This window comes from Camelus dromedarius, chromosome 5 (genome assembly GCF_036321535.1).
Source record: "Camelus dromedarius isolate mCamDro1 chromosome 5, mCamDro1.pat, whole genome shotgun sequence".
In the NCBI taxonomy this organism is placed as follows: Eukaryota; Metazoa; Chordata; class Mammalia; order Artiodactyla; family Camelidae; genus Camelus; species Camelus dromedarius.
Genome location: NC_087440.1, coordinates 3507197 through 3531748, shown reverse-complemented (window position 1 = coordinate 3531748; position 24552 = coordinate 3507197). Strand labels below are relative to the sequence as shown.

General features: G+C 37.0%; 1 protein-coding gene across 8 annotated transcripts in view; it reads right to left on the bottom strand.

The window, feature by feature from the left end:
* Positions 1–24552, bottom strand: part of MAP2K5 (mitogen-activated protein kinase kinase 5) — a 235775-nt gene that overhangs the window by 143673 nt on the left and 67550 nt on the right. For 6 of the 8 annotated variants that reach the window (XM_064485502.1, XM_064485501.1, XM_064485500.1 and 3 more), the window contains exons 9-14: positions 15520–15559; positions 12059–12089; positions 11359–11403; positions 11131–11261; positions 8977–9045; positions 8803–8884 (exon numbers count right to left, since the gene is read on the bottom strand). In XM_064485502.1, the coding sequence (XP_064341572.1) occupies positions 8803–8884; positions 8977–9045; positions 11131–11261; positions 11359–11403; positions 12059–12089; positions 15520–15559 (398 nt within the window). The remainder of the gene's footprint in view (positions 1–8802; positions 8885–8976; positions 9046–11130; positions 11262–11358; positions 11404–12058; positions 12090–15519; positions 15560–24552) is intronic. The other 2 variants (XM_031452902.2, XM_010985124.3) reach the window with 1 other exon arrangement.

Below are 24552 nucleotides of genomic sequence, written 5' to 3'. Positions count from 1 at the left end.
TGATACTACAACAACACATACTCAGAGAGACGGTTTAATCTTAGCTGAGAGACACTGGTATTCAAGGCTTCAGATCTGACTCATTTATCTGCTGCATGGCTGGTTTGAACCTTTTCTTCATGATTTCAAGGTCACTGGGTTGCTGTCTGTGACCTGTCACTTCTTTTGGTTCCCTGGCCCCAGATCATCCCTAGTTAGTCATTTCTTGCATGCCACTATCCACTGTGGGACCCAGGAGGAGGACTGCTAATAGACTAGCAAAAAACGCATCTTAACTGTCAAACAAGTACCCATTTCCGCTGATGAATTACAGCTATCATCTTCATGTAACTAAGCCAAAACGAACTCATGGGGTGATGTCTATGCTTATCCTAATACAGGGTCAAAATATAAAGTAGTTTCTTGCATGTGGGATAAACAAATTTGTGGTACATGAACAAGGCAACATCGCCGTCATATTCATCCTAACATTTTTCTTAAAATGATCATGACTGTTATTAATACTAACAAAATGGAAATCTGGAGTCACAAGCAAAAATTTCAGAAGCTCTCTTAGTTTCTTCCAGTTGAGAAAATAAAGAGCCCTTTCTTTCTTTCTTTGCAACATGGGTTTTGGGGGGAACAATGTATTCCCATGATGGTAACCCAAATATACGTGCATAAATTCTGAGATGCTGTATTTGGCTGCTTTGGAGTGGATCTGATTTTGATTCAGTGAGAAGGCATATCACATCACTCCCCGACTTCAAACCTTCTAATGCATCCTAATAAATTCAGACTGAAATCCAAGCTCCTTTCCATGACCTACAAGGCCTACACAATCCAGCTTCTGCGTGCTTCTCTGGCCTCCTACTTGGCCCCAGGTCCTCTCGTCACCACTCTCAAGGCACCCTGGCCTTCTCTTGTGGGGCACTGATTAGGCTTGCTCCCACCTTGGAGCATTTATACTTGATACTCCCACTGCCTGGAAGACCTTCCCCGTGACCTTCCCTGCGCTGGCTCAATGACCTTAAGACTCTGCTAAAATGCCACCCCCATAAAAAAGCCACCCCTGACCGTCCTATCTAGCACCCCCCCTCCTTATTAGTCATCATCTACCCTGCTTTAGGTTCTAACCAGACCTGTCTCTCTCTCAGAGTGTACTGCACATTTCCCGTCTGTCTCACCCTTCTAGAATTTAAGCCCCATACCAACAGAGATCAAGTCTTGTTCACTGTTGTGCCCCCGGGTTTAGAACAGTGTCTAAAAGAATAAGCTCAATAAATACTTGGAAATAAACAACTAATGTAAGATTAAAACAAACAATGAGAGTCTACAGTCAAGGAATGGTACTAGGGCTGAGAGAAAGGTGGTTAGAAGGTTAACTGGGAGGAGGAGAGAGGGAATGGAAGAGGACGGTACACAGTTTTTGGTGCATGTATTTTTAGGGAATGTTTTGTTGTATTAGAGAGAATGAAGGCCCGAAAGAGAGCGGATGGTTGGTGGAGAAACTCCACCAAGGGGACGCCCACGTAAAGGGACTGACCCTGGGCAGCGCTTCATGGGAGAGGCGGATCAGGCGTGTGCAGTCGTGGCTGGGCCACGGGAGGAAGAGCAAGGAAGTGTGAGCGCTCACACCTGACAGTCTATGTTCTCTCTGAATGAGAAAGAGGCAGATAAAATCTGGGGGAGGGTGAGAAAATTTTAGAGCTGTTGATGTGGGAGATAACACAGGAGATGGGAAAGGGAGAACAAAATGAAGAAGTGGGAAATTTTAGTGTTCGGGGACCAGGAAGCACAGAGGAAAGGGAAGCCACTAAGTAGCAGTAAGGGAAGGCTTTAGGCAGCTCAAGTCTAAGGAGTGAGGAGTCTCAAAAAAGTGTTAAACATAGTCTATAAAGACTGTATTTGTGCATAGTTTAAGATAAGGGTATAAAGTATTAAAATATTAACTAAAAGATGACATCACTGAAAATGGCAGGGCAAAAGTCCTCTGAAAATTCTCTTTTCCACAGAAGAAACGGGCAAAAATTGTCAGAATGAACTTTTTCAGAACTCTGGAAATTAGCCAAAGGATTGTGGCAACCTCAGAATTATTTATTCAGGACAACACCTGAACCTCGGTAGGAGTGGCAAGCTTTGCGGCATTTTAACTTGCCACATTCCCAGTGCCTGCTCTCCAGCCCCTGGGACAGTACTGAAGCTGTGCCCCAACACACTCGGAGCCCTTCAGCAAAGACTGGGAGACGTAGCCTCAGGCATTTAAGGAAGTCTCTGTCCAGTCATTACCTAACCAGTAAGTTAACTGAAAAGAGGCTTCAGTGGCCATATACTGGAGATACAAACACTATGGAGTAGTTCAGAAAAGTCACTAAACAAACTTACAACAACAACAAACCCTGGGGATGCAGGAGAATCTGATTTCCAGAGTTAACACATTATATAACTTAAAATGTCCATTTTTCAATAAAAAATGAGACATGTCGAGAAACAAAAACGTATGACTCATACACAGGAATGAAAGCAATCAACAGAAAACTGTCCCTAAGAAAGCTCTGATGTTGGACTTAACTGGAAAAAGATCTTTAGTCAGTTATTTTAATACATGTTCACATAACTAAAGGAAACCATGTGCAAGGAACTAAAGTATGAGGATGACATCTCCCCAAATGGAAGCTATCAATAAAGAACCAGAAGTGACACATACTCCCACAAACACACCTATACACAATATACATTCATATGCATATATTCATACATATATAAATGTACCTATGTCTATATATAAAGTCTGTAGTTGAAAAGGACAACAACTGAAATGAAAATATCTCCACAGCATATCTGACCAGGCAGAAGAAAGATTCAGGGAATATGAAGATAGGTCAATTGAGATTATCCAGTCTAGGAACAGAAGGAAAAGAGAATAAAGAAAAATGAACACATTTTCAGAGGTCTGAAAGATACCGTCAAGTGTATCAACACACGCATAATGGGGAGACTTGAAAGCGAGGAGGAGAAGCACAAAGAATATCTGGAGGACTAATGCCCAATAGTTTCCGAATTTCATAATACCATTAATCTCCATATCCAAGAAGTTCAGTAAACTGCAAGTAGGATAAATTCAAAGAGTCCTATACCTAGACACAATATGAAACTGTCCACAGACAAAGACAAAAGGAGAATCTTAAAAGCAGTAGGATAAGCAATACATCAATTACAAGGGATTCTTAAAAAAATGAACTGCTGATTACTCATTAGAAACCATGGAAATCTGAGGCAATGAGATGGTATATTCAAATAGCTCAAAGGGAAAGACTATCAACCCAAAATTCTATATCCAGCAAAACTATCTTATAAAAAATGAAGAAAATAAGACATACCCAAATAAACAAAAACTAAGAGAATTCATTAGCAGTTGACCTGCCCTAGAAGAAATTCAGTCCTTCAGACTGAAAGAACTTCAGATTGAAGTTACTAGACAGTAACTCAAATTCACATGAAGAAATAAAGCACATTTTTTTTGTTTGTAAGTCTTTTTTCTCTTACACAATTTAAAAGACAACCGCATAAAGCAGTAATTATAAATCTGTGTTGATGAGTGTAAAACATACAAGGATGTAACATACAACAATAACAGTAGAAAGGAGGGAGAAGGAATGGGGCTATATAGGAGCAAAGTTTTTATACACCTTTCTATTGAAAGGAAGTTGATATTAATCTGAACTAAGTTGCTACAAGTTAAAATGATAACTGCAGTCTCCAAGGAAACCAAAAATGGACCTTAAAAATGCAGTAAAAAAAAAAAACAACCCACAAGATAATTTAAATAGTACATTAGAAAATATCTATTTAACATAAAAGAAAGCAGTAATAAAGGTTTAGAGGAAAATAGAAGACACAAGACTTAAAAACAAGTAGTAAAATGGCAGATATAAATCCTATCTTGTCAGTTAATACATTAAATACAAATGAATTAATGAGAGATTTACAGAATGGATAAAAATATTAACCAAATACATGCTGTCCTTAGCAGATGCACTTTAGATTCAAAGACACAAATAAGTTGAAAATAAACAATGGAAGAAGATGTAACAAACAAACAGTAATCAACAGGGAACCAGGATGACTATACTAATGTCAGACAAAATAGATTCATATAAATTTTGTGACTAGAGACAAAGAAACACATTTTATTATGGTAAGAGCCAATTCATCAAGAAGATAAAACAATTATAAACATATATGCACCTAACAACAGAATGCCAAAGTATGTGAAGCATAAACTGACAAAACTGAAGCGAGAAGTAGACAACCCAAAAATACCCCACTTAAATACCCTACTTTCAACAATGGATAGAACAATTGCAGTAAAGATTAACAAGGAAATAAAATACTTAAACAACACCATAAACCAACTAGCCCTAACAGACATCTCAAGAACACCCCACCTATCAACAGCAGAATACATTTTTCTTAAGTGCACATGGAACATTCTCCAGGACAGACAATATTTTAGGGCATAAAGCAAATCTTAATAAATTTGAAAGAAGTGAAATCATACAAAGTATGTTCTTTGACCTCAAAGAAATATTAGAAATCAACAACAGAAGGACATTCCATGTGGAAAATGACACAGTCCTAAATAAAAATGGGCCAAAAAAAAAATCACAAGGGATTATCTTTGTGGGGAATTAGAAAATACTTCAAGATAAGTAAAAATGAAAAAAACAAAAAACAAAACAACAACAACAACAACAAAAAAAACCCAACATATCAAAATGTCTAGGGTGCAGCTAAAGCAATGTTTAGAGGGAAATGTACAGTTGCAAATACCTACATTAAATTAAAAAGTTCTCCTAGTCAATAGCCTAACTTTGCAGCTTAGAAATACAAAAAAGAGAGAACAAACTAAACACAGAGCTAGTAGAATGAATAAATATTAGAGCAGAGATAAATGACACAAAAGAAAAACGAAAGGCAAAATCAAAGAAACCAAGAGTTGGTCCTTTGAAAAAGACAAAGAAAGTGACCAACTTTTAGCTACCCTGACCAAGAGAAAAAGAGAGAAGACTCAAATTACTAAAATCTGGAATGAAAGAGAGAACATTAATACTAACTTTACAGAAATAAAAATGATTAGGAATAACTGAGTACCAACAAATTCGATAATCTGGATGAAATGAACAAATTTCTAGAAAGCCACAAACTACCAAAACTCACTCAAGAAGAAACAGAAATTCTGAACAAATCTATAACTACCTGTAATTAATAAAGATATTGGTTGGTAAAAAAAAAATCTATTCACAATTGTTATTCAGTCTTAAAAAGGAAGTAAATTCTGATATATGCCACAACAATCTTGAGGACATTATGAAAAGTGAAATAAGCCCCCAAAAGACAAATACTGTGTGATTCCACTTAGATGACGTAGCCAGGGTAGCCCAACTCATTCAGACAGAAAGCAGAATGTTGGCTGCCATGGCCTTGGAGCAGGAGGCAAAGGGGAGCTATGGTTTAATGGGTATAGAGTTTTAGTTTTGCAACATGAAAAGAGTTCTGGAGATGAATGGTGGTGGTGGTTGCAGTTATGTGAATGTACTTATTGGTACTGAACTACACACTTAAAAGTGGTTAATATGGTAAAGCATATATTTTATGTATTTTACCACAATTAGAAAAAAAACTCTGAAGGGAAGATAGTCTTACACACACAGTCTTGCAAACTCAACTTGGCCACATAAGAATGCGCCTTGGACTTGGAATACTTGCTTACCAAGAGATACAGAGCCCACTGCCTGTGTTGGGTTCACCTTCTTATTCTGGAATATCTTTCCCTGTTTCAGGCTCAATATGTACTCCTTTGTCCTGCTTGAGCATGTGCATCAGCAGACCTCAGGCATGCCTCTAGCTTTCAGCACTTCTGACTCTAGGGGAGGAGGGTGGAATGGGGGCTATCTCTGCTGCAACATGAGATGGGTACGTGCAGACCAACTGCCCTACACAGACTGCCAGGAGGGACTGCTGCTAGCCATGGGGAACTGACACCCACTACTGAAGCTGATCTTGCTTGCTTGGTCTCTTTTTTTATGTGAGTAAAGCATTGTTCAATCCAGTGCCTGACTGCATAGTGTTTTTCTAGGCGACTCCAATACCAAGATGCAGTGGGCAGAAGTGCCTGGACTTCTCCTAATAACAGACAACAGATGCCACTTGACCAGAAAAACAACTCAGAAGGAAAACCCCAGGAACAGATGGCTTCACTGGTGAATTACACCAAATGTTTAAAGAAAAATTAACATCAATCTTTCACAAACTCTTCCAAGAAAATGGAAGAGAACACTGTCCAACTCATTCTTTGAGGACAGAATTATTTTAATATCAAAATTACATAATGATATCATAAGGAAAGAAAACTACAAACCAGTATCCCTTAAGAATACAGATGCAAAAATCCTCAACAAAATACTAGCAAAGTGACGCCAGCAACATATGGAAAGAATTACACATCATGACTAAGTGGAATTATCCCAGGAATGTCACAATTGGTTCAATATGCAAAAATCTATTAATGTAATATACCATAATTATAGAATAAAGGACAAAAACACATGATCATTTCAACAGACACAGAAAAAACACGTTACAAAATCTAATGCCCTTTTATGATAAAAATACCCAACAAAGTTGGAAGAGAAGGAATTTCCACAACTTGACAAATGGCATCCACTAAAAACCCACAGCTAACATCACAGTTAATGGTGAAAGACTGAAAGCTTCTCCTCTAAGATTAGGAGCAGAAGAAGGATGTCTGCCCTCACTACCTCTACTCAACATTGTACTGAAAGTTTGAGTCACGGTAATTAAGCATTAGAGAAACAAAAGGACCCCGACTGGAAAGGAAGAAGTAAAACTACTTATATTTGCAGATGACATGATCTTCTATATAGAAAACCCTAAGGAATCTACAAAAACCTGTTAGAGTTTAAGAAACAAGTGTAGCAAGGTAGCAGAATACAAGATCAATATACAAAAATCACTGTGAATGCAAACTGATGTACAATGGGGTGGGGAGGGTATAGCTCAAGTGGTAGAGCACATGCTTAGTATGCACGAGGTCCTGGTTTCAATCCCCAGTACCTCCTCTAAGAATAAACCAATAAATAAACCTAATTACCTCCCTCAACCAAAAAAAAAAATTGTGATGTGCAATGGAATGGAACAGTTTAGCAGTGTCAAATAGAGTTATTGTATGACCCAGCAATTCTACTCCTACTTACATACTCAAGAGAATTAAAAACACATGTCCTCACAAAAACTTGTACACAAATGTACACAGTAGCATCAATCATAATAGCCCCAAAGTGGAAACATAAATAGCCATCAGTGATGAATGAGTAAATAAAATGTGGTTCATCCACACAATGGACTATTATGCAGTCATAAAAAGGAATGAAGTACTGATAAATGCTACAACATGCATAAACCTTGAGAATGTTATGCTAAGTGAAAGAAGCCAGACACAAAGGCCACATATTGTATGATTTCACTTATATGAAATGTCCAAATTAGGGAAATCTATAGAGAAAGAACATAGATTAGTGGTGGCCAGGGACTAGAGGGAAGAAGGTATAGGGAGCGACTGCTAATGGGTAGGGAGTTTGTTTCTCGAGCAATAAAAATGTTTTGGAATTAGTGGTGATGGTTATAGAACCTTCTGAATATACTAAAAACCACTGAATTATACACATGAAAAGACTGAATTTTATGGTATTTGAATATATCATCTAAATAAATAATTTTTAACGTAACAAAAAATTGAAGACTTCAAGAAAGAATGATGAAAAGTCATAAAATAATGACATGTACTGGCTCTCTGAACCCACTTTTTCTAGTCAGTCCCCTGAATATCCATATGGCTGTAAGACTTTCAATTCTTGACATCCACTGCAACTAACTTAGCACACGTTATTACAGTATGAAGACATCAGTGCTGGCTCGTTAAAAAGTATTGCAAGGCATGAACTAATTGTATTAGTAATATACTGAGAATCCCCCAAATGAACTAAGTCTTACTTTGAAAAGTTCATACTTTTAAAATGTTGTTTTAATGAGCTAGACATTAAAAAATTGAAAATATGAAATTTAAAGACTGCTTTGATTTAAAAGGGTAAACAGTAACAATGATGACATCATTTCATTAACGGGATATCAAGAAATCTGCATTTTGCCATAATATTCAAATCAAAAAAGAGTTACCAAAATAGGATTGAATGAAAAATAAAGAAGGAAGGAAAGGGCTGGAGTCCAAAAAAAAGCTAAACACATTTTGGCTAAACAGCTGTGTTGAAAAACAATTTCTTATCTTGCAATTAAGAACCGATTTCTTTCTAAAAGACACAGGACATTGGGTTAATAGATTTCTTTAGAGGAAAATCTGTTTTGGCTATTGAAACATTAGAAGAACAGAACATCTGTTTTGTAAGAAAAGACAGATTGTATGGAAGAATCAAGTATCAAACCACCGATTAGACTAACATTTAATCTGTTCTATTTAAATTTTCAATAAAAGTAAATGAAGTTACATTCTTGAAATTATAGCTTGGCTATAAATATTTAACACCAGGAACCCCTAACACCAGGATATTTTAGAGCAAAAAGGAAGTCATTATTAGTGTATTTTAACTATTTTTAAAAATTTAAAAAATTTTTTATTTAGTTATATTTTAACTATTTTTAATTCTACTTGATATCTATATCACAACCAGGTTTTAAAGCACTCTACCCCCAAATCATTTTTAAAGTATTATAAAAGGAAAAACTCACCATCCATGAATTCTGTACATATTGAAATCCTATTTTCAACGAAAAATGCACCATAAAACCCTATGATATATGATGAATCACACTGTAACAAAAATGAGACAAAAGTGGTTAAAAACCTGCAAGCCAATACCATAGGCATATTTTGCAAGGAAAAATAACCAAGAAAAAAATTACCTTATAAAGAATTTCCAATTCAGACATAATTTGCTTCTGAAGTTCCAGTGTAATATCTAGTAGTATGACCTAAACATACAAGGGAATCAACATTCACACATTTATTCACCTCTAAATTCAACACAGCTATATTCACTATGAAATGTAACAACTAAAAAATATGGTGTTTTTCCTATTCATTCCCTCTTTCTCCTCCCCATCACCATAACCTCCAGTAATACAAACTGTGTCCACATCCGTCTAACACTTTGTACTGGGGGAGGGAGGTGGTATAGAAGTGATTGATGGGGACCCAGGAAAAAGCCAGGTCTCAAAGGTCAGTATTAATGGCTTTAAAAGTCAGTTAAGTTATCACACCCTTAATTTACACACCCTATTTTTGTCACATTGGTTATTTTCAGAAGAGGAAGATAGGAATGACCCTGAAACCATTACAAACATAATTGTCTTGTAATTCATACACCAGGCAAAAGCAGAAGAGGATGGTGAGTAAAAATGACATCTAAAGTAGATATTTAGGCATGAGAGAAATGAGGACTTTTTCAAATGTCTCATGTTTTTACATTCTTCCAGTTACGTAGTATTTCTTTCCTGAAACCATTATGAAATGTTGGAGCTTGAAGGAACCTCAGAAATTACTTCATCTAATTCCCATCTTTTAGAGGAGGAGCCCAGGGTTCTGAGGGGCCACAAGGCCTTGCCTCTGAGGACCAGGCACTTTGCAGTATGTCCTGAGGCTTTGTGGTTTTCCCTAAAATACCAACCGCTGAGTTCAACTCAGCACAGAAACGTACACTTAACTCGAACAAATTCGTTTATTTCAAACACTTTTTTTTTTTTTTAAGAAAGACGACCATCAACCATTCAAATTTTATTTAGCACTTCAGTGAAGCCAATTCAGGGGAAACTGTTTTTAACTTTATTTTGGGGGGAGGTGGGTAATTAAGTTTGTTTATTTATTTATTTTTAATAGAGGTACTAGGGATTGAATCCAAGACCTCATGCGTGATAAGCACACACTCTACCAGTGAGCTATACCCTGTCCCTCTGTTTTTTACTTTGAAAAGGCAGTGATTAGTAAAATAAGTAAAAGATAATTTCTAAGATTTATGGCAGAGTTTCTGATTCTAGGCACTTCTAGGCAAAAATTTAAATCAAGATTACCATGACAGTGTAGTTACACACCATCCAACACGGAACTACATTTTGTATTATAACTGCAAATATATATATATACTTGAGGAAAAAACAGAAATTTTGAATTGCAAACTGCTGATAGAGCAAAGAAAGAAAAGGATCATTTTCTAAAATCCACGTTTTACAGTACTAACATCTATTTGGGGAGGATAAAGTGACGGGAAAAAAGGCATAGTCATTTCTATCAAGAGTTTGCTTTAGGGTCATTTATAAAAGCTCTCACTAAACTAGGTTGTAAGTGTAATGCAGAACTGCCAAGAAACATTTAAACATTTCTCCCAATCAACAGTCATTTGCTGACAACTTTCACTTACATTTTTGTTCCTGTATAAAACTTAGCAACGAAATTAATCCACCTAGAATTGTTTCATTTTACACCATAAAATATGAGAGCTATTCATACTACTATGTCAAGTACAGGGAATCTTCCACCCTTAAAAACTCTCCTAAAAGGAATACATTATTACTTACCTTAAAGCTGTGGTTCTCAGCGTAGGCTTCACATTATAATTACCTTTGTATCAAGGTTATTTATATGAATATATAAGGACACTTCAAAAAAACCCTGATGCACAGGCCTTACCTCAGAATATTGGAATCAAAATTTCTGGGGTTGGGCCCACGTCTTTGCATTCTTTAAACATTTCCCAGATGATTTTTAATCCACAGTGAGGTTGAGAATCCCTTATTTAAGGTTTCAAAATGCCATTTTTGTGTTTAGTATGACTACTAAGAGGTACTGCATCCCAGGCCCCCAATCATGAAACATGATTCTACATGGCCAGCCAGCACCTGGGAATTAGCCCGAAACTACGGGCTATGAATGTATTCTCTTGATAGAGAAACTTAATTGGGTTCCCATGGCTTAGAATAAAGTTAAAACTTTAGCATGACATTCAAGGAATTCTTTCACAATCTAGCTCCAACTTGTTATTCTAGGTCCTTCTCTCTCCTTACCGCAAACCCAAGCTGCATGTGAAACCAGCCATTTCTTCTGGTCCACACGCAGCCGGCACTTCTGCCCACATCCAGCCTCTGCTCCTGCTGTTCCCTCCACCTGACGTGTGCTTCCTCGTTCCATTCCACAGCTGCTGATCATAAAACCATTTCTGTCCTTAGACACAGCTTGAATGTCACTGTCACCTCCATGAAGCCAGCCCCAAAGCCTTCCATTAAACCCTTTACCTTTCTCCGTATCACATCCTGCCTTTAGCATTAATGCTTCACCTCCTAAAAACAGAAGCCAGGAGTACAGAGTGGTTGTGAGTCCCTGCAGGGCAAGGGCTGAGTCTTGGGCACATTTCTCTGGTCCCCTCCCCTGACACCCAGCACCTAGCACAGGGTCTTACTCACAGGGGTGCCCATTAAATGACACAGGTCTTAATTAAAGCGCTCCTTACAACCGTAATCCTCCAAATAAAAAGCTGCTTCTAGACAGAAAGGAAATGAATTGCTTGATTTCTACAACTGAATTTCAAACCAAAGGCATAAACACCAAGATAAATAAAACCGCCACACTGGCCTAAAATGTAGCAAGTAATATGGTATTTGTGGGGCCAACCCACTGCACTCTAACAGGTCTTGATCATTCTTGGAATTCGTTATAGTCCGGAACAGTGGAGATTCCATAATGGTGGGAAAGTGAATAAAATAATTTCTGGGAACTTGAGCAGGAAAGTCAAATCTACCTTAAAATGGAAAAACTGGAAAAAAGCATGGCAGATGCTAATTTTCTTTTTGAAGAATAAGCAAAGTACGAACTCCCTGAGTCTCTATTGTTATAATTATTTTTTTCCTCCTTAGGAAGAGCTAAATTTTTCAAACTGGAGAGAATTTGCACTTACAGCATTTCCTGGAGAAAGGGTTAAGTTCGAAATTGAAGTACCTGAGTACATTCCCGCTGCTCTCCACCGCACCTCCAGGACAAATAAGGATGAGTTGTCAAGTTAAATATAAGCAGCCGAGTGACTGAATTATAATTTACTCTGTGCTCAATTTAAATTAGTGTGAGGCTATTAAAATATACAGTATAAATACGGCAATTCATCACAAGCTGTCATGGATGACTTCATTTATTTGCTGGAGTGGCACAAGCCCCACTAAAGGGAAGGAGAGCAAAATCACAGGTCAAATTAAGCTGCTATTCTGTTTTAATTCGCTTATTTAATCTGTGGCGACATAATTGTCTTTTACAGTACGTACAACTCAGAAAGGAAATTTGGGAGGATTACAGTCAGTATACAAATGATTAATCAAATGGTCCATTTAAATGCTAGTTTAAAAGCAGCAGAAATCCAAAGCAGTCCAAGAATGATAATCAGCACATGCTATATACAGTGCTAAATTTCCTGTGCGACGGATGTCTCCCAATTGGAAAATACACAATACGGGGGAAACCTACTAAGCTTTACTCTTTGAAAGACTTTATAGAATACATTAACTGTATAAAAAGATTCTGTTTGCAAGATGGCTAAAAGTATTTTTATTTGTTTTCTGTTCTGCTTGTTTGTAATCATCTTGCTTTCCTACACTCCTCCCGCCCCACCCCACAAAAAGCCAGTTAGAAACACATTTCATGAATCATACACAGCCATCAAATAGCTATCTTGAAAACAGCATTAAGTGTCATTTTCGAAGTACTCTCTTTGAGGCAAATTTTTTTTTTCTGAATTCAGTGGTATAAAATACAAATCCAGGGTACTTCTATTCTTTCCAAAATTCAAGGTGCTGTTGATAGTATCTGAGGTGGTATTTTCCCACCTTTGAATTCTGAAGAGGTAAACACTACGACATGCTTAGACACTGAAATATGCTTTAGACATTGCAATATGCTTTAGACAAAAAAGTCTCGAAAATAAGAACATTTACAAGTACAAAAATTAGAAATATTCTGAGGAGGAAAAGTAACAGATTTTCAAGGACTCCCATCTAATTGCTCCCACAGACATTCAAAGTATGGGTCCAAATGACCACTTGACTTGGGAAATTAAATCTCCCTCATCATTCTGTGCAGGCGTCAGAGCCCTGCAGGTGATTCTGTTCAGACAAGGACTGTGATTTGCTGCTCTTCACAGTCCCTCTGTGACACCAGAAGGCCCCGTTTCACAGCTGAGGTCACTGAGAGGTTCAAGTGACATGCTTGAAGTCACACAGAAGTCAGGAGGGGGTCAAGAAAAGATCAAACGCGCTTCTAACTCTTAACCTTTCATTTCACCCTTTAATATAAAAAAAAAAGGCTAAGAAATACTCTGGTGAGAGCAATGGTCCATACAAAGAACACTATGGGACATTCTGTACGTGAGCTGAACCTGCTCTCAGGATGTTACTTCAAAAGATGAATGAGTGAACTGAAGATAAACAAAAGAACAAAATTTATTTATTCAGTTAGTCAGTCAACAAACTATGTGCTGCACACCTAGTCATCCCATGTAGTGCCCTGCACTATGCCCTCTATGCAAAGTTCTGCATGAATCAGTGGGTATGGCAAGAAGGTACGTGAGATCTGTTCCCCACTGACAAAGGGACTCCAGTGTAATGGGGGGAAATGTACACGTGTCCTACTAGTAGAATACAAGGCAGTATGTGGTAACGCCCATAAGAGACAGACTTCTAGACAGGTTCAAAGGCGAGGGTGAGTGAGTGACAAATATACCACAGGTGATGGGATTTATTCAGTAAGTTCACTGGAGGAGCAAGCTTTACAGCCGACCCTTGAAGGGGGTTAAAGATTCTCCTATATGGAGACATGGGTGATGGCATTCTCATTAGAGGGAAATAACGTGAACAAAAGTGTTGAAGAGAGAAAGTACCCGGGTTCAGACAAGGCCATGAGGTCAACTTAAAAGAAGCACTGGATTCAGACACAGAAGATAATGCTATGAAAGTAGGCTGATAACATACTCTGGAAAATCTCGAATTCCATCCCATTGAGTGTTTAGTTTATCTGGGACATAATGTAGAGGTTCTGAAGAGTTTTGAGAGGGGAAGAGACGTGACCAGGACTGTGCTTTAGGAAGCCAAATCTGCGGGTGGTGAGCAGCAATATAGTACAGACATTAAGAGCACGGACTCAGGGCAAGACTTCCCTGGGTTCAAAGTCTGGTTCCATTCCTTATTAGTTGCGGGACTAAGCTACTTAACTTTTCTGTGCCTCAGCTTCTCCATCTGTAAAATGAGGATCTGGCAGCAACTGCGTAAGTTTGTTGGGAGCATCATTAAAAGAGGAAAATGTGTGTAGAGTACCTAGCACAGTGTAAATGATCGATAAATGGTAGCCTCCATTTTTTGCGAGAACAGTTTAAAAGCTGTTCCATTGATGAGAGGCAAAAACAAGCATCTGGATTAGAGCGGTAACGAGAAAGGAAGAGATACTAAAAAATAAATAACAAAAAACCCCAGAAAAATCAACAGGCTTCCAGACATCAGACATCAGCTAAGATAGGGCAGTGATCCCTGAGAGATGGCAACAGAGGTGAGTCCTATGACTGTCCAGCTTACTGTCCACACAAGAGCTTTCAGGCCCCGTCCAGGGAGGGGACCCCAGGGGAGCTCAGCCAGGATGAGGGAAATTAAAGTATAATTGTGAAGTTCTCATGCAATAGGTAACTTGCAGGTAGACTACGGTAAGTTAAGATGTATACTACAAACTCTAATGCACCTGCTTAAAAAAAAAAAAAAAGGACCCATAGACAGAACAAGTAGAAAACAAAGAGCAAACTGATACACTTGAATCCAACCATATCAATAACCACATGAAATGTAAATGATCTAAATGCAGAGTGGATTAAAATACGAGACGTAACTAACGGTATGCTGCCTACGAGAAAGCCCTCCCAAATATAAAGAGACAACAGGGTAAAAGTGAAAGGCTGGGTCATGCTAACACTAGTCAAGACAAAGCTGGAGGAGCCATATTAATATCAGACAAGGCCAAACAGTAAGTTGTCTGGGGTGATTTATAGCAGTGCTCCCCTCTCCTGGAGTAAATAACCTAAAGTTGACTGTCTTTAAATACACCACTGGCAACAATCTAAAAGTTCTGTCATCAAAGGTACAAACAAATAACTAGATGAAAAGGGAAACAGTGCTCAGGTTGGCGGAGGCGCCCTCGGAGCGAGCAAGCAGCTCAGCAGGCACAGGAGGGACAACCCAGGGCCCAGGCGGTACCATGGGGCTGTACTCAACGAACAGGGTCAGGGCTTCTCCCCCCGCCCACCACCCAAACCTCAAACCATTTCATTTCCTCTCCGACAACACCTGTGACTCAAGCTGAGACGGGTGGGGGTGGGATCAAAGCGGTAAGCATCAAAAATTTCACGAGTTTCATAAAATGAATCCAGCACTTACCTTTACAGCTAGTATTTTCCCACTTGGGACATGATATGCTCTATGGAGAGAAAAAAAACAACAACAACAAATTCACTTGCGATCACTAAACGACCCACAAAACAGTTAAGGATATAAATGTAAATCTGAATACATCCCAGCAAGGGGATACGTAATGCTTTCAAAGGACTAGTAACAGCAGTAATTTGCAGTTCTGTTGAGCTTAATGGTTTACACAATGATTCATCACATACCACCTTAAAATAACCCTCTCAGGGAATGCTCGTATTATTACCACTTCTTTTAGAGCCGAGAACTCTGACACACAGAGAAGTTAAGCAGTTTGTCCAATGGCACAAAGTCAGTAAGAGGCAACTACACATCAAATCCAAGTCTTGTAGCTCCAGATCCTTCATGACATACTGCCACTGTGTGTGTGGGGGGGGGTGTGTCTTCTGTAGCTCTCTGCTAAGCACTGTACTGAGCCACGTAAGACGGGAGGTTTTCCTTTTATTTTAATTATATATACAGATAAAGTATATCACTACATTTCATCGAAACAATCTCAAAACACCTGGAACTAGCTATGGTTTAAGACATAAATTCATGTAAGAAGGCACTGAGTTATGAGGCTCAAGTATGTGGTTCCTCTTTTCCTAAGGCTGGCATCTCTCAACATTAAAAAAGCTTTAGAACAAAGACAAGTCTGAAATGACCGGATACAGTGAAATAATGACAATTTAAGTCAAGGAATATGAACACACTCATTTGTGAAAGAGTAAGAGAATAAAGTATGTGGAAATGAAATACGTTACGTCTCATCAAAATCTCCTGTGTCTAAATGAAACGTGTACACATGTACCACAAGGACTGCACATTCTGACCACTATCCAGAAACCACCTGCTTCACATAAAATTTTCAGAACAAACCACATAACATGAACAAGCACTGCTACTGTAAGTCCATGTAACTGTAAAGAAACAAATTAGTTTGGAAAAGCTAAAATCTTGCTCCATAGAGGATTTTGCACATTAGCCAAGATCGGATTTGTCTTCCTCTCACCCAGCTGGTGTTAAGATGTAAAGCAGGGTAGGGAAGATATGAGGAATGGAATTTAGCTTCTCAGTAATTTCCTGTCCATACGTGCAAGTTGCAAAATATATTTACCAGGCTCCCAATGTTTACTGGGTCATGATCTAGTAGTAAAAATTACTCATTTATTATTTTTTTATTGAGATATAATTGACATGTAATATTATATTACTTTCAGGTGTACAACAGGACTCACTATTTGTATTCACTGCAAAATGATCACCATGATAAGTCTAGTTAACATCCATCACCACACATGTTATAAAAATAGCTTATTTCATAAAACAAAACCAAAACGTATATTCCACTATTATCAAAATGAAAAAAATCATTTTCTGTTGCTTTGGCAGAAATATTCACGTGGCTACTCTGACAATTTTTTAATAGCTTTACTGAGATATAGTTATATATGACAAAGTTCACTTGTTTAAAGTATATAATTTAAGATTTTTTAGCAAATTTACAGTTACGCAATCACTGACAAAAGTTTTTAAAGTGACTGACTTAACAGAAATGGTTCAGTTATTAAGAACCTACAAATATTTCTAACTTTTCACATATAAAAAAAGTCACAAATTCAGGTAAGACTAAGAAAAAAACCTATCAATATATATGTATGTATCCATATATATGAGTGTTATATAAGAAATTCACTCTGCTTTTCCTACTTAAGTGGACCAAGGTCAAACCAATTATGGAAGGTCAACTTAGTCTTTATTTTATCAATTAATTGTAGAGAAAGTCAGGAATATCTCATTTAAAGGAAAGGCAAGATTATAAAAACTGGCAATAGTTCACTTTACCAAAGAGTTCTTTAATTTATAAAAGTGTCTAAAGGCTTTCTCTAAACCCCAACCTCCCAAGTGTATTTAAATACTATTAAATTATAAAACTTAAATTATTTAAAATTTTTTTACACTTTGTATAAAGTTATATACATTTTTAAAGTGGAACCCCTATACTATATTGGTTTTAGAATAAATTACCCCTTACTTTACCATCAGACTTTTACAATGAGAAACTACATGTTATGATTTGATTCATGATCTATCTAAAGTCATGTAATCAATTAAAATATAAAAAGTTACATTGTATTTTTTTTCAATGTCTGACAGAGAAGCTGCTGGACTAAGCCAATGTGAAATGTGATTTGAAGGAATTTAGTAACTTTATTCCAGGTAATATAATATGTAAGATTTAATAATGGTATATTATTTTTTCCTCTCTTTCAACTTCAATTTTTCAAAATACTGCGTATTAGAATCACTAACCAAAGACTAAAACGTAAAGATAAATAGCTGAATGCATACATAAGGATTCAAAAGTTGTAATAAGATCAGTGTTGTTACATTAGACAACAAGCAACACCTGGACATTTTAGACCTATAAGAGTGACAGAAAAATGATTAGTAAATAGTCCAGTATATATAGTATTCTGGACAGTTTGGCAACTTAATTAGCTTGTTAAGAAAGCTGATCTCTTTTCCAGAAGAAGGGTCTCCTATTTCCAAGTGAATTAAAAGGCGAGGCTTGATGATTTAATTATGACACACGCTAATTCATCCGTGGAAGTTTGGGTTTGATTTCCAGCAATAAAGATGCTGCGTGGTTTGGCTTACAGTGCAATGACAGTACCAATTCAACATTTAATCATCACGGAGAAGTGGGCGGCAAAGGCAATGCCAAGTATGAGTCAAGTGTGTCCCTTAACTTTGCAAACGGCATTCTACCCAGAGAAAAGGAATTCGCTTACTTTCAGTGGATACTGCGTCTCGACTGTCTTGACCTTCCTCAACACATTAACTGCAAAGTGATTAATGAAGTTTGAATGGAGGATCCGGTTACAGCAAAAGACAACTATACACCTCTGCATTGTTTTAATTAACAGCTAACACTTCAAATTAGTTTATTGTTGCCACAGTAATTACTTGTTCCACTGAGTGCATGGAGGAAGCATTTTTATGAGTTATTTTTAGCACCGAGTCCTTGAGTGTCCCATTTTGGTTGTGACCAGCACAGAGCTTCTGGGAATAGTCTCAGCTCTTGAAATTAAGGACACAATATACATACACTTTAGGACTATAAAAGCCAAGTAGCCTGGTATAAATTTTTTACATGTTTAAAAGTAACAAGGAACCAGCAAAAGAGAACATGTATATTTTTCACACTTTCTTACTTTCTTTTTCCACTTGGAACAATAGGTTCTAGATGACTGGACAAAAATGTTGGTACCAACTTCTAATTTTGGTAGAGTACAGAATCAGACAATGCACTGGACAAGTAGGTAACAGAGAACTGTCTAATCTTATCCATTCCTTTTACAGTAGAAACATCTAAAAGCCAAGTTAAAAAACTTGTCTAAGCCCACACAGTTGGTCAATGGCAAAACCAAGACTGGACCTGAGACAGAATATACATATTTTAGGACTTAGAAGAAAAAAATATGTGGTGATGTTTAAGTTTTCTTAGCTGCATTCTATGGCAGGGAAACTCAGTTCTAAAATTACAAAGGTAATTTGTAATTTTGACCTATTTCAATCAGGCTAAGGACTGTAGCACTGAATCTTTCCAAGCAAAGAAGCATTCTGCAAACACTACCAATCCACCACGGGAGGCAGAAGAGCAAAGGGGGTACGTGGGCTGTAAGTCACTGCCCGGGTTCCGATGCCAGCTCTGCCATTTCCAAATGTGAATCTGGACAATTATTAAACCTGACCTTGTCTCAGGTGCCTCAAGCCTGAAAAGGGGAAATCAGCTCCTACCTTACAGGTCTGTGAGGGTCAGTGAGGTAATATAATTAAAGCAGTGAAGACAGGACCTGGCACACAGGAAGCAAGCATTAAACGCTAGGAAGTTAGAAAGTTTTCAGGGTTGCTAGGTTTTCTAAGAGTAAAACCCGCAAAAACAGAGTGAAAAAGAGTTACCTCTGTGCTTTGAGTCAGGCTACGTGCTCTACAAAGGAAAGCTAATAAAGTTCTAATAATGATGACTTATAAAAAGCCACAATACAGCATTTATTGTCAAGAAAAGCAAGTAGTGTGATTTCATACTGAACCAACTTTGAAGACCAAGAATCAGTCATCCAAAATGCTATGATTATACCATAATTCAAATTCTAGACTTCTTACCATGCTTCTCTCCTGCCCACGACTGTAACTTAATCGCACTCAGACAGAAGTGATGAGTCCCACATGCCAGGTATTCATCTCAGCAAAAACACCATTTGACAGTAACTGTTCCTAAATAAGAAGCCTAATTTTTCATTCTCCTTGGATTAACAGAAAAATGTAGGCTACTCTAAAAAAGAAAAAAAACCACACTCTTTCCTTTAACATACACCCTTATAGACTATAAAAATTTGAGACTTCTCCTAGTCTTCAGACTATATTAGTATCTCTGTTATAATCCCTAGCATACTGCAGACAAATCGTTTATGTCTGCCTCCCGTACTGGGCAGGGAACACTACCATGTCTTAATCATCTTTGCATTCTCTACACTTTGCACAAGTCTTGGTCCACAAGCAGGTACTCCAAACTTAATAAATGTTTGACAAATGATAATTACTTTTGGATGGAAAAAAAAATCTATCCTTGGATAGTGCTTTACAAAGAAATTCTACATGCATTTAATTGATTAATTCCAAAATCTTATGAGTCGGAGTAGGAGTTATTTTTCCCCAGCTTTCAGATACAATCGACATACACATAAGTAGAAGTTATGATCATCCCCATTTTATGGGTAGATTTCTAACTGCTGAATGAAAAGTCCTTACAAGGATTTCATGATTGGCCCCTTGATTACTTCAATGATTTCTGCTTCTGCCAATCTCCCTTATCCATAATACTCACTGTGTTCCACCAAACATCTTTCTGCCTCAGGCCATTTGCACCTACTCCTCAGGCCTGGACCACTCTTCCTCCAATATCCACTTGGCTTGCTCCATCACTTCCTTCAGATTCAATGTGACTTCTTTGACTATCCTACATAAAAAAGCCCATTCTCTCTTTCTTTATTCTTCATAGAATTCATCAATACCTTATACAATTTATTTATTATCTATCTCCTACCACTAGAAAGGAAGCTCTGTGAAACAGGGACTTTTCTTGTTTTTGTGGTTCACTACTGTATCTCCAATGCCTAAAATTGTGCTGGGCACATTTAATAAATATTTGTTGAATGAATGAATAAATTCCCTTAACTGCTACAGATCTATTTTTACTTTTTATTTTTCTTAAGACAGTTTTGGGTTTTTTTTTTTTTTTGAGGAAATTGTCTATTTTCTGTCTTCAAGTTTATTGCCATGAAGTTCTTCATTATATCCTTTTATGTTTAAAATCTCCACTCTGTCTAGAATTATGTCCCCTTTGTAAATTCCAATTTTGCTATTTGTGTCTTCTGTTATGCTTGATCAATTTTTCATAACAAACTGTTACTGGTTTTCTTGAATTGTTTCTTGAGTTTTAATTTCATTAATTTTTTTCTTTAGAATTCCTGCCCCTTCACTCTCTTTGGGTTTAACCCCTTCCCTTAAAAAAAATTTTTTTTTCTTGAGTTAGATACTAAGCCTATTAATATTCAATTTTTATTTTCTAACATATATACAAAAAAACTATCCTTTAAGTATGACTTGGACTGCAGCTCTTGAGTTTTCATATATGGTATTTCTTTATTGTTCAGTTGTAAATATTTTTATTCCATTATGATGTATTATATGATCCATAAATTATTCAGAATTTATGTGTGTAATTTAAGCTCAAAATGAATAAGGTTAACTTATTATTGATTTCTAAACTAATTGTATTATACTCAGAAAAAGTGACCTGTATGTTACAAACTTGCTTTGTGCCCTAGTACACAGTTTTTTAAAAATAAGTTTTCTGTACCTAAAAATAACATATACTCAATTTGAATAATAAAGAGTGCCAGATGATCATGAAATCAACCTGTAAACTGTGGTATTAAACTCTCCTATATCCTTAGTAATTTTGGTCTAATTGACCTATTGATTACTGAGACACATTTTCCCACTATGACTGTGGATTTATAAAATTTTCCTTGTAATTCTGTCAACTTTTTGCTTTATATATTTTAAGGTTATGTCATTAGTTACATACAAGTTTAGGGCTATTATGTATTCACAGTCTTTTTCTTCTATCATCATATAGTAGTTCTTTTTATCCTCATTCCTATATATTAAAAAAAAAAACAAAAACCCGAAAACTTCTTGTCTTAAAGTCTGCTTTGTCTTGTATTAATATACCCACAAAAGCTTTCTATTAATTAGTTTTTGCCTGGTATCTTTCCACCAGCCTTTTCCTTTCGACCTTTCTCTGTCTTTATGTGTTAGGAATATATCCTAAAATAGTCAAAAATAGCGGATAGCTGGATTTTTTAAAGTTCCATCTGACCAATCTACTAACTGGCAATATTAGTGTACTTACATTTAATGAATGATTGATATACATGGATTTATTTCTACCGCCTTACTCATTTACTTTACACTTCTCTCTCTCTTTCTCTCTCAACTATATTGGATTATTCCCCTCTTTTCCCTTTATCTGTTTTGAAGTTACATATTTCATTTATCTTTTAGTTATTACCCATACATTTTAAAATCATATCTAACTTAAAAAAATATGAAGTCAATTGCTATTGCTATTCTTCTCTCAAATAATGTAAAAATCTTAGAATGCTTTAATTCTACTCAGCTCTTCTCATCCTACATTATTTTTTCCAGTCTTTTTGTTTGACTTCATTTTGATGTTCCTAAATTAATCACCACAAGTGTTGTTTTATATCGTCACGTTTATATCTAAATAGTCACCACTTTTTCTTTCATTTTATTCCTATCTGGATTCAATTTCTTTCTACCTGAAGTATTTCCCTCAGTAATAAACTAACTCTCCCCCTTCCCTATTGATCTATCTTTTTCTCTCTCCCTCTGTCTACACCTACATACACACACATATATATTCTTTTATATTCATTTCTGACAATGTATTTATTTTGCCCTCATTCTTGAATGATGGTTTAACGGAGACAATTATTCCCTTTCCATCTTTTGAGGATGCCATTGCCTTTCAGCTTTTATTTTTGCTGTTGAAAGTTGGCCCTACCTAATTTGCTGGCCAATAAGTGCCACTGAAGGTTCTTGAACCAAGAAGTGATACAAGCAGATCTTAACTTTAAAAATCCTTACTCTGGCTGCAGATGACCACAATACTACTGGAAAGGAGAAGAAGCCATAGAAAGCAAGAAGCACTTAGAAAGCTGTTACAGTAGTCTATGTAAGAGGTGGTGACATGAACTTCCATATATCATAAATGGATAAGGGCATATAGGTACAAAAGACTTTGGTCAAAAAGAATTTATGAAATATGAGGATGAGGAAGATGAATCGAAAATTTCAAGTTAAGATGACAGGAGAATTATAGTATTTATTAACAGAACTAGAAGAATCTAACCTAGTCATCCTTACACTAACTATACAGTCCTGCACTTTTCAGCTCCATGAGGGCAGAGACCATATTCACCGCATTCAACAATGTGTATACACTGTATCAGTATCTAGCACAATGCTCATCACACAGTAGATACTCAAATAGTAGGAGTTAATACATAAATGGGGTAGTCGGGGGAAGGGAGACAGAAAAACGAAACAGGGGGAACTAACAATTCCTGAGTCCACAGAATTATTCAGATTTCCATATGATGATGTAACAAAAGCCGCACTTTACAGATAATAATAGAAACAGACTCAGGGATATTAAGGTATTAAGAAACTCACTCAGTGTAATAAGAATTCATAAGTGGCAGATACAGGATTCAAACCTGGGTCTATCTGAATTCAACCCTTGTGCTCTTTCCAGTATAGAGAGAGTACACGCAGAGAATGATTTGAAATAAATTTACTTCCAGATATTGTGAATGTTGAAGGTGGGATTCAGAAAAAGAATCATTAAAATTCCGCTTACCAGATTGCCCACCTTGTGGTTTATGTGGTTGAATTTATCCATTGGCATCGACTACTCTGATGCCTTATGATACTTTACATGTTGCCGTTATGAATTATTTCTCTTCAAATTGTTATGTAACTTCATTAGCGTATGCTTTATTTAACTATATTGTAAACTCTAATTACCAAACTATGCTATAAATTCTTTATATAGGGTCTATGTCTTATTCCACCTTATTTTACATTTCAAGGTCAAAGTCAAGATACATTGGTCCATTGCTGTACCCTCAGCTTCTACCACTGTATATGACACACACTCAGATATTTAGTTTATGTATCCAACAAATAATGCATGTCTCCAGCTGCCAAGCTGGGCACTGTGGGTGGAGCAGAGAACTAACCAGACAAAGTCCCTGCTCTCATGGAGGCTACTTTCCAATGGGGGAAGGCTGACAACAATCAAACAAACAAACAATATGTCAGGTAGCAGATATGCAATAAAAAAGAATAAAGGTAGGGATATAAAGAGTGATCAAGATTAGGGGCATTGTTTTTTCATATGAGCGGTGGGAGGAAATTAGGGAATGCTCTTCTCATTAGGTTATATTTGAGCAGTAAGGAAGCACGCCATTTAGGGAGGTGGAAAGGAGGACTCCAGGCAAAGGAAATGTTAAGTTCAACGGTCCTAAGGCAGAAGCGGGTGTTTGACATGTGTGTGATTGTGAAAGAAGCAAGATGGCAAGCTGTGGGAGACAAGCTCAGAAAGGTAAGAGGAAGACAGATTGTGCAGTACCACGGAGGCCATGCTGAGGATTTTGGCTATCATTCCAAGTGACATAAGAAGTCATGAGCCCAGGGGGACAGCTTCTATTTTAAAAAGATCATTTTGGCTGCTGGGTGGAGAGAACGCGGTGTAGGAAAGCAAGGATAGAAACTCGAAGAATAGATGGGAGGCTACTGCCAATAATCCTTGCAAGAGATAAGAGAGGCTCAGAATAGGGCTGT